At 46.4% G+C, this 18275-nt stretch overlaps 1 protein-coding gene across 6 annotated transcripts in view; it reads right to left on the bottom strand.

Moving 5' to 3' along the window:
• The window catches only part of slka (STE20-like kinase a), a 28266-nt gene that overhangs the window by 9277 nt on the left and 714 nt on the right, over positions 1–18275 (bottom strand). For 2 of the 6 annotated variants that reach the window (XM_060073175.1, XM_060073170.1), the window contains exons 2-14: positions 16031–16195; positions 11661–11709; positions 10384–10533; positions 10029–10101; positions 9241–9435; positions 8699–8780; positions 8312–8443; positions 6732–7895; positions 6181–6311; positions 4943–5066; positions 3700–3879; positions 1203–1295; positions 350–421 (exon numbers count right to left, since the gene is read on the bottom strand). In XM_060073175.1, the coding sequence (XP_059929158.1) occupies positions 350–421; positions 1203–1295; positions 3700–3879; positions 4943–5066; positions 6181–6311; positions 6732–7895; positions 8312–8443; positions 8699–8780; positions 9241–9435; positions 10029–10101; positions 10384–10533; positions 11661–11709; positions 16031–16195 (2610 nt within the window). The remainder of the gene's footprint in view (positions 1–349; positions 422–1202; positions 1296–3699; positions 3880–4942; positions 5067–6180; positions 6312–6731; positions 7896–8311; positions 8444–8698; positions 8781–9240; positions 9436–10028; positions 10102–10383; positions 10534–11660; positions 11710–16030; positions 16196–18275) is intronic. The other 4 variants (XM_060073171.1, XM_060073172.1, XM_060073173.1 and 1 more) reach the window with 4 other exon arrangements.

The raw sequence follows: 18275 nt of genomic DNA, 5'->3' as shown, positions 1-18275 counted from the left end.
ACATCTACCTACTCTACTGTCCAAGGACAACACCGTGTATACACTAACACATACTGTACATATATAACAGCACGGCTGATGATCTGGTGGTCGAGCGATACAGGGAGAGAACAGAGAGAGAGCGAGTTGGGAGAGAGTAAGTGAGAGATAGAAAGAGAGAACGAGAGAGAGAGACACTGTAGCGACGAGGACACTGCAAAACAAAACCTGACAACACCACGCCCATGCTTACATGTGTCCCCCTTGACCTCTGACCTGAGGAAACTGAGCACATTTAAGTATGGAATGAGGCGGCGAGAGAGGAAAGGGGGGAGGGAGAGGGAGTGAGGGGAGGGAGGGGGTGACTTACATCCTGCATCTGAGCGTTGAAGAGTGCGCAAGAGGACAACTGAAAAGACTGAATCATAACCTGGGCCACTGCCTGCGGAGGGGGAAGACACACACAGCGCACTGACCCTCAGCAGGGTAGCACACACACACCTCCCCACTGGAGCCCACCTGTGCACGCACACACACACACACAAACTCACAGGAGCCCACCTGCGCACGCACGCACACATGAGCCCGTCTGTGAGCGTACACACAAACACAGGATCTCAGCCTACCTGCACACACACACACACACACACACACACACACGCACACACACCTAACTGACAATAAAGCTACACAACAAACCCCACCCCCCACCCCTAATAACTAATAACAACTGGTCTACACACTGGCCTGTTACTATGGGAGTATTGGTGAGTAGAAGCAGGGTGGCGCCCTACAAGGAGACCATGATGATGGATTGATGGAATGAATGAGTTGTTATTTCCTATTATACTGAGGTTCTCTGAAACCAAGCCTAAAGGCTGGGCCGCGAGCTCATTCCTAGTGGCATGCTGCCTTCAATTAAAGAGAAGGAGGGGGAGATAAAGAAAGACTAGGGAAGTGAGGGAATAAAAGAGATGAAGTTAGAAATAAATACATGAATAAAACAAAAAGAAGAATGAAAGAAGCTTTATATTGGAGTATGAATAAGTCTTGACTTTATTCTTGATGATTAAAGTCTTCTTCCTCCGATGTTATGGAGCACAGGTGACCAGAGCGGGAATGCAATGGGAAAAAAATTGGTTATGATGGACGAATGGAGTAGATGGAGGGAGGAGGAGAAAGGGGAAGAGAAGGAGAAGGAGAGTTGTGGTGAGTGGGTTTACCTCTGCGCTTTTAACCAGCGACAGGTCCTCCTTTAAGCGTCTCATAAGCTCTTTTCTCAAGTGTTTGGGCGACTGGCCCACTTCCTGCTTCACCTACAGTTTGCATGTTTGATAGGTTTGGACGTTTTAATTTAGCCAACAAAATGTAAAGACGGGCAGGGCCGCGTTTTAGATACGGAAAATCCGAAGCCACCATTTTTGATCAAATGTGAGACGGGAAACCCGATTTCATCCCAGAGTTTGTGATGAGATGGACAAATGCACTTTCCCCTGATTTGTAGCCCTCTACCGCATGGATCCACCGGTTAAAAAGAGTAGAGAATATCGATCGATTTGAAGAAAGAGGTCGATCTTGTTGTAGGTAGCAGAAGATGTTAGTTTCATTCCAGAATGTCCTAGCCTTACCGTGCCAAGAGTTAAACCCCCAGTGATTTACAAAGGCCTTGTGAGAAACTGAGGAATAATCAGACTGGTAAATGGACAACTTAGGCCCCCTTAGTTGGCTCTCAGGCTGCCTGAAAGCATCTTCTTGTTAAGTAGAGTCTATTAAGTAGACCCTAACCCTTTTTCATCGGGCTCAAGAATGTCTAAAAGGTTAGGCTATGGACATTGAGGGATCGAACCCAGTACCTTTCAGCAAGGGAGTCGAACACTCTAGCCTCTGCACTTAATGCCAGTCCCACAATATAGACTATATAGCCAAATTATTCCATTGCAGTTACTCCATAAGGCCATTACTGTAACCTACTCCCTGGACCCACAAAACAACAATATCAATCTCCCAAGTTTGCGTTCCCATCACCAGCACCAAAAGCCACCACACACATCCGCATACAGGAGACAAAGTGAGTTAGTGACAATGACGGTTTCAAACAAAAACAGTTCAAAAAACAAATATTATTCACATACAATTATTAAAAGTGATGCACAACTTTTTATTCTAACAAGTCTGTTGAATGCTACAAGTCTATGTATTTCAATGGATAACCAATACATAACATTCTGTAGCATTCATTCAGAAGCCCAGCAACATGTGGAAGCAAGCCTGCACAGTCGATAATAGCTTGCGGAGATATTGACGAGACCATGCACTTAACCGACAAGTACATGGAGCTAGACAGAAAGCTAGAGCTGCAGCTCACAATTATTTTCATAGTGGATCAATCTATTGATATCCTACGATTAATCAAGCACACAATTAAGTCTATGAAATGCCATAAATAATGGCAAATCTCGTAGCCGCACAAGTTAACGTGCGCCCAAGTTTGCATTTGTAGAGCTATCCACGTCTTTGTAAATGACTGAAACGATCAATTGAATCGATGAATCGCTGCAGCTCTACAGAAAACAAACCTCCTGCTCCCTAGCGTCCCCACAGTACCCCGTACGGCTCCAATGAAGCCTATAAAGGATGACACCTTTCATTGGCAGGCTACCATCCCACATCAAGCCAGTATAAAAGGCTTAAAAACCGGCGCAGCAGATGTCTCGAGAAATCGTTCCCAGTATGACAGTAATCAACGAGGCAGAGCACAAACACACCACACATCCCAGGCTCTGCGCTCCCCTCTAGTGAAGCACCCTGCGTCTATACACCATTGTGTTGACCATTTAGCCATGGTCCATGCTTAGATGCTACACCATACTATAGATCCACTCTTTGGTCACTTATGAGCAGGCAGGGGCTTAGGGTGAGCTCCTCAAGGATGCCTACAGGTAGACTGCAGATATTGGACTTACAACCCAGTATCCTTCGGCTGGGGGTCGAACCCATAACCCACAAGAATATCCTTCCCAGCCTCCCCTATAACTACAAATAGAATCCCTTAACAATAATGATATGAGCCATGTATAAATAGAGTAGATGTGCAATAGCTGTTGCACTGGCATGCGGTGTTGCAGTAGGAAGCACAGATAAGCGGGCCTGGGGGGACCGTGCATGGTGAATGATGAATCCATCCACATGGAGCTCTCTGCAGCCCGAGCCATCGAGCACAGCCTGCCACTTAGCGTTCTTTAGATATCTGTCAGGCAGCGCAGCGACAGAACGTAAACCACAGCTGGCTGCTGGAGCCAATGACTTGCGGCAGAGCCAAAGAAAGCAAGCGTCCTGAGGCCATTATAAAGAAAACTTCTGCATCGAACAGCTAGCACTTTAGGGAGACCTGTGGCTACGTAACCGGCGTAGCCAACAGAGGTTGTCGCTGAAAGCAGTGACACGGTCTTAAGAATTTTTTTGAATGACATTTACTACATGATTTCCCTGCTACACTTTCTGGTTAAAATGTGATCGTCGTGTTGAGGAGGATCACATACACCTTGATTCGTATAACGCGGTGTACCTACGATGTCACCATTCGACACAGAAGTATGCTTTGGACCTTAAGTGTGTGCTTTCTACTTGCTGCGCCACTCCCAGCACAACGACTGCCCGCTCGATGTCCCAGTCCAAGCCATGCAGAGACCCCACTGGCGTTGGCGACGGACGGCTGCGTACCTCCTTCTTGCGGTTCTTCATCATGTTCTGGAACTTGGACAGCTCCTTGTCCTGGTCGGCCTTGATGCGCCGGGCCTCGTCCCGGAGCCGGTTGGTGTGGTCCTGCTCCAGCCGCTCGATCGTCTGCTTCTGCTTCCTCTCCAGGTTCTCCAGCTCCTGGTCGTACTGCCGCTTCTTACCCTGTGGGGGGACAGGGGAGAGGGAGTGGTTACAGGAGAGAGGGAGTGGTCACAGGAGAGAGGAGAGTGGTCACAGGAGAGGGGAGTGGTCAGAGGAGAGAGGTCAGAGGAGAGAGGGGAGTGGTCACAGGAGAGGGGAGTGGTCAGAGGAGAGAGGTCAGAGGAGAGAGGGGAGTGGTCACAGGAGAGGGGAGTGGTCACAGGAGAGGGGAGTGGTCGCAGGAGAGAGGGGAGTGGTCACAGGAGAGAGGGGTGTGGTCGCAGGAGAGAGGGGAGTGGTCACAGGAGAGAGGGGTGTGGTCGCAGGAGAGAGGGGAGTGGTCACAGGAGAGAGGGGTGTGGTCGCAGGAGAGAGGGGAGTGGTCGCAGGAGAGAGGGAGCGGTCACAGGAGAGAGGGGAGTGGTCACAGGAGAGAGGGGAGTGGTCACAGGAGAGAGAGGAGAGTGGTCACAGGAGAGAGGGGAGTGGTCACAGGAGAGAGGGGAGTGGTCACAGGAGAGAGAGGAGAGTGGTCACAGGAGAGAGAGGGGAGTGGTCACAGGAGAGGGGAGTGGTCGCAGGAGAGAGGGAGCGGTCACAGGAGAGAGGGGAGTGGTCACAGGAGAGAGGGGAGTGGTCACAGGAGAGAGGGGAGTGGTCACAGGAGAGAGAGGAGAGTGGTTAGAGGAGAGTAGGGAGTGGTTAGAGGAGAGAGGGGAGTGGCTAATGGAGAGAGGGGAGTGGTTAAAGGAGAGAGAGGGGAGTGGTCACATGAGATAGGGGAGTGGTTAAAGGAAAGAGGGGCGTGGTTAAAGGAGAGAGGGAAGTTATTACAGGAGAGGGTGGAGTTGTTACAGGAGACGAAGGCAGAGAGGAGAGGAGGATAGAGGAGAGGGACATCAGGGTATATTGGATCACTGATATTAAATGAAAATAATATTCTTATCTGATCTTATTAGCATATACAGCAAACACTGTCTAGATGTCAGGAGAATGTGAATATTAGCCTCTTCTCCATCACATTGAAAACAAACGCCAGTGAGTCGTCATCCCTTTCAAAATAAGAGCGGTGGGTGTGACTCACGGTGGTCTCCTGCTCGAAGCGGCGGTGGATCTGCTCCCTCTGCTGCTGCAGCTTGTTGGTGAGCTGCAGCTGGGCCCGCTTCTCCTCCTTCTGCAGCAGTCGCAGCTCCCGCAGCTCCTGGCGCCTGGACGCCACACAAATGCATTTAAAACACTTCAAAATAAAATGACCTCCAGGATCAATACCCAGGAATGACACAACGCACTTCAAATATTTTTCAAAGTAAAAGTATCCATCAGTGATGAACGATAATGATATTTAAAAATGTTCAATGATTTGTGCTTTGTTCCTGAGTGATGTGAAGTGTTTAGCGCCCGAGTAATTCAATTATCAACGTGCATGAGTGGAAGGCATGAAATGGTAAATATGAATTGTTCTGTTGATGATGGACGACGAAAAAAAAAATCCTCCTTACAGCAGCAATATTACTCTGAAAGCCTGTTTATGAATCCATACTACATTAGTATTCAGTAGTCAAATGCATTTTGAATATGCAACCTACTGGAGGTTTTATCAAGTCGCTTTTGAAACTGCAAGCAAATCCAATCTTCAGTTTGACTCTTGAGCATTCTTTCCTCTCCGCATTAGAATTATATAAAGCTACCCCCACACTTAAATTAGAGACAACTCTGTCCCTCCATCTGTGTTTCTGGATCATTGCATGTCGAAATCTGAATATTTTCAGCAACACGTGTTCATGCATACTAATTCAGTCATTTTAAGAATGGGGAATTGGAAAAAAAACAGGGAGATAAGTGCAGCATCCATAAAAGCATTTAACCTATGTGCCATTTGTTAGCTGTGGGAACCCAGTGTGAGAACCACATCTATTCCTGGGCTTATTGGATACGAAATAGGCCGTGCTCCACATTTAAATCCTACAGCTAGCAGACTAAGAGCTGATCTGGGATCCAGCAGTCCTACTATGCAGATGAGCTCCTGTAGGGGGAGAAGGCTCTGAGTGTGACAAACTCAAAGGGGTATGTTTCCAGTTTTGTTGGCCGGAGATATTCTATCAAGGAGATATATGATTGCGAGAGGGAAGACGGAACGGATTTGATTACGTGTCTGGTCGAGTTTGTGTTCCCTGTTACACAATAACGCGCTTACAGATCCCTGCCTCTGCAACATGACGGGTCGAAACAAATGAAGTGAAAGGAAGCGAAACGCCCCGTTCCTCCAGTCTGTTCGGATCATACATCCAAGATTTGATCTGGGAGACCAGCTCCCGAGCGTACCTGAGGAACCGCATCTCCTCGCTCTTGGCGTCGTTGTCCGTGACGATCTTGGACGTGGTCACGCTCACCTCCACGCCGTCCACCATGAACCTACGCGTCTTCTTCATCGTCTTGTTCTGCCGCTTCGAGTCCTGAAGAAACAAGTATTGACATTACGGTGAACTGGACAGTAACAACATTTATCAACATTTTTATATTTCACTTTTGCAGTCACTGATATTTTATGACTGAAGTGCACCCGAATTTATAGTGATAAGCTCAGACATTTCTCATGACCCCAACTTCTCATATGTTGTGCATCTGCTACAAAGCATGGTGAATTCCAACTACTATGCAGCTTTGCCAGAATTAGCAATTCAGTTTGACTTTAAAAAATGTAATCAATACACAACATTGCATCATGATAAAGCATTCTGATGGTACTCAAAAATTGTTGACTGTCTAATGAGCTGGGGTCGAGTTAGTTAGTTCTTAGACCAATCATGTTCAAAGCGGTACTGCTGCTTTAAAAAAGCTTTAAAAAAGGTGGGTTCCTGAGGCTCCAGGTTTACCTGTATAGAGATGGAGCCTCCCTCTTTGCTCTTGGACAGGAAGCTGGAGATGGACAGGTTGATGTCCATGCTGCTGCTGTCCGCCGCCGAGCTGCTCCCAGAGTCAGAGTCCTTCCCCGCGTCCGTCCGGATCGACGGGCTGCCCTGCTCCGACCGCTTGCTCTCCGACTCGGCCTCGCTGTCCGGTACGGAGACGACGCCTTCTCCTCCTCTTTCTTCTTCGTTGGTGGACGCCGCCGTCCCTTCCCCGCCCAGGACGGCCGGTACCGGCATCGAGGCGTACGAAGGCTCGGGGCCGTTCGGGGTGGATTTGGCTTCTTCATTGATTTGGCTTTTAGACTCTTCTGCTTCCGGTGCGTTCTCCTCTTTGGTCTGAGTCTCCTCTGCTGCCTCAACAGACAAAACCTCGTCCGTGCTGAGCTTCACTTCGGCGGCGGCGCCGTTTCCGTCCTCGGCGATAACGCTCGACTCTCGGTTTGGTTCTTCGTTTTCCTGTTTGTCGCCCTCGTCGGCTCGGTGCGGTTTTCTCTCCTCTTCTGCTTCCTGTCGCAGCACTTCCTCTGCAGGGCTTTTGTTCTCTTCCTCTAACACAAGAGCTGGTTGTTCTGGTTTCCCTGCAGACTCTGTGGTTACTGCAGGCAGAGGGCCAGCATTTGGTACTCCGTCTTGTTCTTTCACCTCGCTGGTCGCTTCGCTGATTGGCTGCCCCTCGGCCTCCTTCTCTTGTGGCTCCCTCTCTTCCTCCCCGGTTTCTTGGCTCACAGTCACCGGTTCCTGTCCTTCGCCTTCTGTTGTTGATGTTGTTGTGTCCGACGACTCTTGGGGTAGGGTCACAGCGCCCTGGTCTGACCCGGCCTCCGGGAGCTCCGTTGAGACCGGGACCTTCTCGACGGGGGCGTCTCCCCGGCTCGCGTCCGACGCCTCGGGGGGTTTCTGCTCCTCTTCCTCGTCCTTGTCGAACTTGCTGGTGCCCAGCCCCTCGTCGGAGAGCTTCCCGCTGCCGCCGTCGTCGCCGTCGTCGTCGTCCGCGGCGACGGCGGAGGGCGGGGCCTCGGCCCGCTCGGCCACAGGCTCCAGTACGGAGACGGCCGGCGGAGGAACCTTCTCGTCCTCCGAGCTGGCGGCGCTGACATCCGACGGCTGCCGCTTGTGCCCAGCGTCCTGCTGGATAGAGAGGAGACGGGTGGTTGGATTATGTGAACGCACAGAACGTGGACAGTTCGGTTGTTACGCAGCAGAACGTACAGGACACTGATCACCATTCAAAGGATTCTACATTTACAATATGTGCAAAGTGTAAAAAAATTACGTAAACATTGACGTAACTTCATCCGTTTACTTTTTGCATTAAAAACATATGCATGGTCTGGTATATTGACTTTTTGACCTTTTTATACTTAAATTTTACATTTGAATGTCTTTAAAATGTGATTCCTGACTATGCAAAGCACTTGGCATGAATGGCCTCTCTGTTCCATGGGTCCAGAATCAATACACAGGCTTGCCAATCTTGCAGGTTCAGATGTGCACATCTCGACCTGCAAACCATTTCAGAGAGTGGATGCTCAAACCATACGTACTGGAGGGACCTCTGCCTCTTCTTCATCCTCCTCTTCTTTCGCCTCCTCAATCTCCTCGTAGACTTCAGCTTTGGCCTCGGCAACGAGCTCTCTTAAAGGCCGGTTTTCCGCTACGCTAGACACAAAAGGGTGCTGCAGACAGACAGACAGACAGACAGACAGACAGACAGACAGACAGACAGACAGACAGATCGTTGGTTGCCAAACTCACCGAGCACCACACAAGTTTGAAGTGGAATGCTTTGATTCCAGCACATACACACGGGACGTTACATATTAATCTCCCTGTGTGAGATAAGGGGACCGGTGAGAGGGAGTGAAGGGAGAGAACGACAGAGAGAACAGAGAGAATGAGGGGCGAGAGAGAGAGAGAGCCTGCCAACTCACCTGCAGCAGCTGGGCTGTGCCCCACCTTTGGTCAACGTTCTTATCCAACGCCTTCCTCAGAAAGTCACGGAACTCTGGAGACCTGCCGGGTCGACAAGAACAACGTTGATATGAGGAAGTAGAACAAAAAAATACTTGATGACCCCGGGGTTTCAAATAAATACAAACTAATAAAAATAATAATGATATGTAAAAAAATAATTTACATATCATTAACCTTCACAGGTATTTTCTTTTCATTAAATACAAAAACTCATCTTGTTTAATTCAATAAAGCGAAACTAGATTAATGATTTGTGTGCCACCATTATCCCCCTATCCCTGTACTCCAACGAACAGATCAACCAAAAACATCCCAGAAGCATTAAAGTGCATCCTCCACCACCACCACCCCCCACCAGGGGCCCAGTGAATGTTCTTTACCACCAACGCCACCCCCGACAGGGGCCCAGTGTGCGTTCTCCACCACCAACACCACCCCCGACAGGGGCCCAGTGTGTGTTCTCCACCACCGTCCCCAGAGTGCGGGTGCACCACCTCACCATCGAGAGGGCTGCATGAGGGTCGGGGGCTCAGACTTGGCTATCTTCAGCAGGACCCTCATGGGGTTCATCTCGTGGTTGGGGGGCTCGATCTGCGCCAGCTCTATCAGCGTCACCCCCAGGGACCAGATGTCGGCCTTGAAGTCGTAGGGCCGGTCCTTGGAGGTCTCGCACATCACCACCTCGGGGGCCATCCTACCCAGAGCAAGGGGGGGGAGAGGTGGAACAGGTCGATGAGGAAATGTGAGTGTAGGAATGCACATGTATTTAACCAATCTTTAACCTGGCAAGTTAATTGAGAAAAGAAGAGGTCAAACAAAGCAAAAACACAATTAAATAGTGCTGATATTCAGTATAGCATCACACCCGCTTAAGTGATATTGTTTGAATACAATATTTAAGCATCAACTGCAGAAGGCTAAAGATAATTAGGTCTGGCAATTCATGCCTCCGTCAGCTTTGGGGCGGTGTGGGGGGGCGTCTCAGTTAATGAGACATTCTTTATGCGTATTACGTAATGAGGGAATCATGTATCTTTTCTGGGAGACGAGGGTTAGGGTCAAGGATCAGGCTACAACCTGGGGGGCCTGAGCAGGACAGGAAGCTTCCCCTGTTGCTCATACGTGGCCGCGAGTCAGAAATCACCCCCCGGCTAAGACATATAATGCGATCACTTCCGTCTGGTTGGGGTTGGGGGAGGGGGAGGGGGAGGGGGGGGGGTTGGAGCAGGGGGATAAATCATTAACACTGAGAAGAAAGTGCTCTTTGTCAAGGGTGGCATGACTCACCAATAGGGCGTCCCGATGAATGAATCTCTCCTCTGAAACGTCTTGGTATTTTTAGCCGAAACTCCGAAGTCAGCTAAAGATACAATAAAAAGTAGGACAGAAAGTTCCTCATTCCGTTCATTTCATCAACCACTTCTGACTATTCCACTTTCCAAAGTGGCAGGTTGTAACCTTGGAACAGGTTGGAAAGAGCTGTTTCTTAAATTCAAAGTCAAAGGTTGGATCAACTCACACTCCATGCTAAATGCCAATGCAAACAATGCATTGCATTCAGTTTGCACAATTAATACCTGCTCCCACCAACTAATGGTGGATAATATCAACGACTAAATGGTAAATGGTGAATCTATCGTACCCAGCTTCACATCGCCGGAGGCGGAGAGGAGGATGTTGCCGGCCTTCAGGTCCCGGTGGATGACCTTGTTGTCGTGGAGGTAAGCCAGGGCCTCCAGTGTCTGCCGGCACACCACCCGGATCTGGGGCTCCGTCAGGGGCCTCTCCAGCTCTGTCGGCCCATGTGCGCAACAGAGTCAGAGCCCCCCTCGTTTATTTTTGAATGAGCATTGTGCCGCAAATGGCATTCTTGAGACAGCTCATGCCACTGCTTAACAGTTTATCCTTAAGAAATGTTACACCTATGGCAGAAATAATAAAGAAATTATAATAATATAACATAAACGATACATTATTATAATTTAGGTGCCAATATTGGAGGAATAAATTAGTAAAGAGTTCATGAATAAAAATCGCTTTCTGAAACAAAATAGTGGCAGTTGGCGGCACATTTTCTTTTGTAGTACATTTCAAAGTTAATCTTTTGTTTGACTGTAAAGCAACACCGGCAACTCAGGCACAATAACATAAATAGTTGTTCTGATGGTCACCCGTAGCAACAAGGAGGAAGCACTCCTCCCCGGGTTTTAGTCAGCCTGGATGAATGAACTTGAGTGGGTTTGAGTGTGTGTGGAGGGGTTTGTGTGTGTGGAGGGGTTTGTGTGTGTGTGTGTGTGTGTGTGTGTGTGTGTGTGTGTGTGTGTGTGTGTGTGTGTGTGTGTGTGTGTGTGTGTGTGTGTGTGTGTGTGTGTGTGATTAAGTGAGCGAGTGTGTGGAGGTATTTTTAATTTGTGTGGTTGAGGGAGAGATGTGTGTGTGCGTGAGTCAGTGTGTGTGAGTCAGTGTGCGTGAGGGTGTCAAGTATGATTATGTCACAAAACCGGAGAAAACTATCCCCAGAACATTCTCCCAAAATCTCTCTTATCAAAGCCCCAGATTTCGAAACCTCCCGTTGAACGAGCGTTAATCACAGTGTGCCATTAAGTCGGGGGGGAGATCTCCAGATCCTGAGTATTCACCGCAGCATGACGTTAGTCCGTCTCACATAAAGAAGGTGTTCTCTTTGTGCGATCAAAATTGATAAGAGGTAGAAAAAGTCATGTGGACCAACCGCTTATTTGAAATCTGAGCGGGGATGATAATTGCGCACTTGGGCCGGTCCTCCCCACTCTGTGGAGGGCGATGGGAAACAATGTCCCACTGCGAGTGGTTTTTGCGATGGAAAGAAAGTGAAGGACACCACAGTGAAAAAGGAGCGACGGAAACAAAAACACTGCCCTAAAATAAACTGTGACTTACCGAGCATAATGGCATCCACTGCACCGCCCGCACAGAACTCGATCAGAATCTGCAGCAGAGGAGGACAGGCGGAACACAGGACATGGGGTCACAGCCCTGATTCAGGTTCAGGTTCAGCACAGCTGAACGGCTCACCACTAAAGTCAAAACACCTTCTTCCATCCAGATGATACCCATAATGCACAGCACTTTATGTAGTAACATTTGAGGTTGTGTTGGGTTGAGTTGTATGTTGTCTTCCACTGTTCTGTTACGCTGTCTAGTTTTTAATCGAATGCACCAGCCTTTTCAGCGTGGGCATCAACTTAAAAATAAAAAATATATATATTTCAGCCAATTTTTTTGTATTCATGGAAAGGAGAGAGAGAGGGAATGACTTGTAGCATAGGACCATGGGTTGTGGGTAGTGGGATAAGCCACCAAGCCAGAGTTTGGTTTTAGAAAAGACAACCTCAATCCTGAGGTATCTTGAGGTTATCGAGATACAGAGCATTTATTTAATCTATTCCTGCTGAACAAAGTGTATGCAACTCAAGCAGGTGTTGTTCTTTGGGGTATGACCGGTTGACATGCAGAAGACCGGTTTCACTAATAATGGAAATGGATTGTGTTTCTGGAACAAGCAGAAGTTGTGTATTGAGTCAGAAAGGTTATTTCATCCTATTTTCTAGTTAAAACTACTTCCTTGTTTCAGTATCACCACATACTCTTTAATATAGTTACATAGCTCTGAACTCGGTATCCAGGTAAACCTTTGCCTGCGATATACACTGTTTTGATCTTCATATTTCCACTTCAAAACAGTGAAGAATTACTATTTCTAACTTAATTGTTCAAATCTAGCAAAAAACGTTGAAGTACAGGAAATTGTTAAAGGGAGCCGGACATCATATGTGAATCAGTTCGTCACTAACTTGGCAACTTACAACACAACCTCAAAATGACTTGAATAACTAAGACCGAACTGATTATGTAAGATGCACAGTTTGATGCACAAGCAAAGAGACTGTGTGCTAGCATGATTGCCTTTGCTTATTAATTACCATAACACTTTACATAAATCTGCCAAGTCTTACACGAAGGGAGGCAGCCTATCTTTGTCTAGCAGACCTCCATCGATCCAGCTAAACACCGATGGACCTAGCTCCGCAGCGAATCACATTATCATAATGCAATCTCACTAACACGGTTAGTGGGACCATAAACCTGACCAATGGCCGACGTTGGGGGTAATGGTCCCCTGCCGTGTACCTGACCACCATCTCTTTTAGTCTATTAGCGTCTGTAGCGCATCAGCGGACAGCCGGAGGTAATCGATTGGGCGAATGGGACGATATCAATCATAACTCTGCAACAGGCAAACAACAGGCAAACATTCACAACCGAGAATCACCACAAAAGTAGCTCCGGATTCTTTAAGGTCCTTCCATGTTCCAAATACTACAAAAAAAATGACAATGCAATAATAACAACAGGGTGGCCAATTCTCATGCTTTAGGCATCTGACACACTCTTTCACCTTCAGCCTCATGCTTTAACACTGCCCGAACAATTCTCCCGCCAAAACACAGAGACAGCAACAGAGATTAACATGCAAACGTATTATGGTCAAATCTTAATGGTTAAACCAACGTCCAACGACTTTGACTCTAAAAGATAGCAAAGTATTCGAACACCTGGTGTTTCATATGGAGTTTCCATGTAATGGTCTCTTTAATTATCCCAGATTGGTGTGCGATGCTTATCTCAGGCCCCGTCCACAGAGCCGAAACGGGCGAAAACTATCCGGTTTTGTTTTATGCGGTTCAAGAATATCTCGTTAACGACGGATTCATTGCGAAACCGCATCGAGCTGTAGAAACGCTGTGGTACACATTCCAGGCCCATAAGGGCCGCTGCTTCTGCTAAAGCACTCCAGGAGAAAACTGGAGTGCATCAAGCCTGCGCGCATACAGCCTGCGTGCTGTATAAAAACGTTCAGTCACGAGTAGATTCAACCTTTTAAATAGAGCAGAAAAACTTTTTAATGTACAGTTATTCATACAATTTATCAAGGGGCTGTATTTAAAGCTTTTTTTATTAAAAAAATTATATATATACGTATATATTTTAAAATTAAAATAAAGTTAGCAACTCTGACGTCGCTCAGCTGGTGGGGGGCTAATGACGGCATCGTTTGCGTTTCAGGCGCCCACACGAATCCTTACATGAAACCGCATGGGTCCGGATAGATTTGAAACCACCCTGGGACATGGTTTCAGAAATGTGCGATTTCAGGCACCGGATTCACCGGCCGAAACGCGGAAGCCTTATGTGGTTTCACCAAAAAATCGGCTCCGTGAGGACAGGGCCTCAGTGTTTATTGGACCACTGGTCGAGTTCACAGCCAGGAGTCAACAAGGCGTTCAATCAAGCTTTTTATATGGGAATTAAACAAAACGTCTTTCCCTTACATTAGTGTACAAACCCGTATGCCCTTTATTGGGCGAGGGTATGTATGATATTGTGAAATTGGGAGTGCCTTCCTGGGTGGAGAAGGTCAGAGAGCAGGTGTAGTCAGTCAGGCTTATCCTCAAATCGTACACCTAGGTTCCCGTTCCCACCACATGTGTAAGTGGACTATGTTTTTAAACCCTGATGGTTAATTGGGTCCACGTAATTGAGTGCACGTGATTAAGTGTGTGCGAGTATGTTTACACGTGATTAAGGCCATGGCATCAGAATCTCACTCCAGCCAGATACGGTACCCAAGGTTGGCAATCCCGATATAATAATGACCAAAACGAAATGAAACAGCAATCTTCATCATTAAAGCAAAGGTAAGTGTAACATCTCCAATTACAAAAATGGCACACCATTATTTATTTATTTTTGCCAGAAAAAAAAGAAAACACCCGGACCAACACATTCAGATGGGGGCAGTCAGTTACACATCTGCCGGGCCCCTTGCTGAAAGAGACCCGAGGGAATGACCTCATGCGGATCTGAATTATTCACAGGCACTTTCTCTGGCCACCTCTCCTGGTTCCATTATCTTTCTCCATGGATATGAGGGACAGCTACATGACACCCCCTGAGAGCTAGCTGTCTCGTTTCTCTGGGCCCGGTCTCAGAGACACACTGAATGGGCCCTGACTGGCATTGTGTTGTTTAAGCCTAACAAAAATGTCTCATCTTATCGCTTTCCTGAAGGCTTTGCAGGGGTTACCTCCCCTGGTTTGGAGGAAAAAATGGAGGGAGGAGTCATGTGAATTTCTGGTAGGATAAGTGGATGATTATCTTATCTCCTGTAGAGCGATGGACTGGGCATCAAATACAAAAAATGCCATTCATGTCAACACATTTAAACACATCATTATAATTAATACACATCTAATTAACCTAATTTCCTGTCAGCTGAAATTGGTTTCGGTGTCTGGTGACAACTAGTCCATACATCAGGCTTGACATTTACATTAACCCAACATGTTACCACACCCCAATTATACTGCATGGAACAAGCCAACACACCGGGCCGCATGGTGGAGCAGAGCCTAGCCAAAGGGTACAACGTTTGAACCACATGTTTGCTGCCTACCAGTAGAAATCCATCAGCAAAGATGGCATTTCCTCTTAACTGATCCGTAAAGACGCATCTGAATTAAGAGGATTTGGATAGAAGCATCGGAATTAAAAATTATAAAAAAGTTAAAAAAAACGCCACATTCAATCCTGAAGGATTCTGTCCTGCACTAACAACCAGTTTTTTTGGAAAATGTATTATATTATGGAGGTTATCTGTTATAAATATATATATATATAACAATTGAAAGGTTTTGAAGATTTGAGGGGGAAAATAAGCTAGGTAGACCAACTCAAATATGTGCAACAGGGTTATAGTGACCATGCACATCATTCATAAAGAGAGTACTGTACGGTGATAACTACAGGCGCAGGAAGAGGACAGTGACATAAAAAACTTTTGACACAGAAATATTGCATCACCTTTTTAAGCAACTCCAAGCTCTTAAATGCACTACCCGGCCAAACTCCAACTATTTTACATTTTTGTATATTCCTTGAATAATTGCCAATAATTACAGCCTTTTTATTTCCTGGTTTTGCTTTCAAGAAAGAATTAGCAACAGTTCAAAACAGTCAAGAATACAATAAATAAAGGGCATTTCGATTGCACAGTTGGACAAAACTAAACAACCTGCTCATCATCACATATAATTTAATCATCTTGCTCTGTTCGTTGTTCAACTGTTTTATGGCAGCATTGTGCATACAACAATACTATCATATTTCACTCTTCCATCATGAAGTCATGCACCTATAAATACTCAAAACGTGTGTAAGTAAGCGTTAGCAGGGCAGAGGGTTCTTACCCATAGCTTCCCTTCAAAGAAGAAGGCGTCCAGCAGTTTAACGATGTAGTGGTGGTCGCAGGAGGCCAGGATGTCGATCTCCACCATGTAATCTTCCAACTCCTCTTCTGATTTGGTGTCGATCACCTTGGCTGCTGCCAGGGTCCCGTTCAGCTTGTTCTGGGCCTGGAGAAGTACATCAACAAAGATAGAAGTACATTTTGGATCAATTGTTTGCCTGTGACTTTGACTGATGGCATCCCCACAACCTCAACTAACACATTTTTTGCGGGAAACCCTGTTTAGGTATAGCAAAACTGCAGGATACAAGCCTTCTTTTGAATGATAACAGACCTTCATAACAGCCAGTTGAGCCACTGCCACTACAGGCTTTGAAAATGGTAGCCTCACAATAAGCGATTTATGTCAAAAAGGCATGCAGCATTTCAGAGCTAACAGCAAAAAGCACAGGAGTGCTCCATTGGATGTGCAGCTCAAAATAAGCATTTAAAAAATGTCAGTTCTCTGCAAAGGTTTATTATATCATAAGATTATGTACTAAGATGGGGTTGGTTTCACGTTTGACATTTCCTTCTGAGAATTAAAACCAAACACTCAAAAACGTGTGCTGACCTACAAACTGTATTGCATGGAAAAAGCGAGTGTTGGCATTAGAGCAAGTGACTATAATACCACAACTCTTTACATTTCATTTCATCTCTTGCTCTCTCGTTCCGTCTGATCTTGAGAAGTACTTTTTTTTATAGATTATTAAAACACAAACACAAATAACACCACCTACAACGTCAACATAATCGGGTAAGGTTAGTCAAACACATAGTATTGACAATATGGCTCAATTAATCTGGTAGTTACAGCCCAAAGATTCACATGACAAAGCATAGGCTGAGGCATTTCTGTCTCTTAATCTGTGTATTCAGCAGCCCCATCCAGCTATGTGAACTAGCTGGTTCTGCGAACAGGGCCAAATTGTTACTTGATTATGTTGGCAATGGCATGAACCGTCTCCTATGGTTTGGCGTGGCCATGCCTCACACCCACTTCAACGGCAACATCCCAACGCCCATGCCAAGACATGTGAGGACGTTGGCTGTTGCTTTGTGAGGACGTAATGAAGTAGGCCAGGGAGTTGCCCATTCCCAACTCGAAAGGCTGATTCATGCACGGTTAACAATACCACTTTAAAAACACGTGTCATTATCCTACTTCAAATCTAATAATAGCAAAACTGGATAAAGGCTAACTCGTATGCACACACACACACACACACACACACACACACACACACACACACACACACACACACACACACACACACACACACACACACACACACACACACACACACACACACACACTATTCTATTTTGAAAAAGAACGTGCTCTATTTTTCCTCATGGCAATCAGGCTCAGCAAATATAACCTAGCTAATTATTAATGCTAGCAAAAAGGAGCCTTTATTAATCAATTTAGTGGTTGGGGTTAATCGTCATTGTATATCACCTACAGCTACCGATTCAGCTGTTCAGATACAAACAGCAACATAAAGCAATGGTAAACATAACGTTTGTGCAGTTTACTCTACGATTATTTGACTTGGCTCTATTTACATAGAGCCCTTTGGCAGACGCTTTTAAACAAATTGACTAACAGGTTGGAAGGCTGAGAACGACCAAAAATTACAATCGATCCCCGACCCACCAAGTCTCGATCTTCTGGTTGTAGTCTGGTATAAAACAGTCTAACATCCTGACCAATCGTGGTTGTGTAAACAAAACACTGGTGTGCAAAATGTCCCGATCCACCCAACTGTTGCAACGACACATTGATAACGAGCTCTTCAGTTGGTGACATGTAACTACCCCTTCATAACACTTGAGATCCTACTAACGTGTCCAGTCTGAGTTGGCTTGAAACCATGAACTCGAGGGGTATTTACCTCACAGCTCAGCCACTGCTGGCGGTGGAAGTGGAGCCACACCTTTCAACTGTTGAATATCGAACCAGGGCCAACTTTTACCTCAATGTCACAGCAAAGTCATATTACCAGCTAACATGACAACGAAGACCTCTAAGACAAATGAATTACCTAATGCCACTAATCAATACTGATATTGATCATGTTTCCTGCAGAGATAGTAAGTCTTACATGACAGAGAGCGGATCTGTTCGTTACACTTGGAATATAATGGAGGTGCGTTGAAAAAGCACGTGTGTCTCACTGACTAGGGATCGTGGTGTTGAG

Source organism: Gadus macrocephalus, chromosome 15, assembly GCF_031168955.1.
Source record: "Gadus macrocephalus chromosome 15, ASM3116895v1".
Classification (NCBI taxonomy): domain Eukaryota; kingdom Metazoa; phylum Chordata; class Actinopteri; order Gadiformes; family Gadidae; genus Gadus; species Gadus macrocephalus.
Note: the sequence above shows the minus strand (reverse complement) of the source record. Positions and strands in the feature narration are given on the sequence as shown.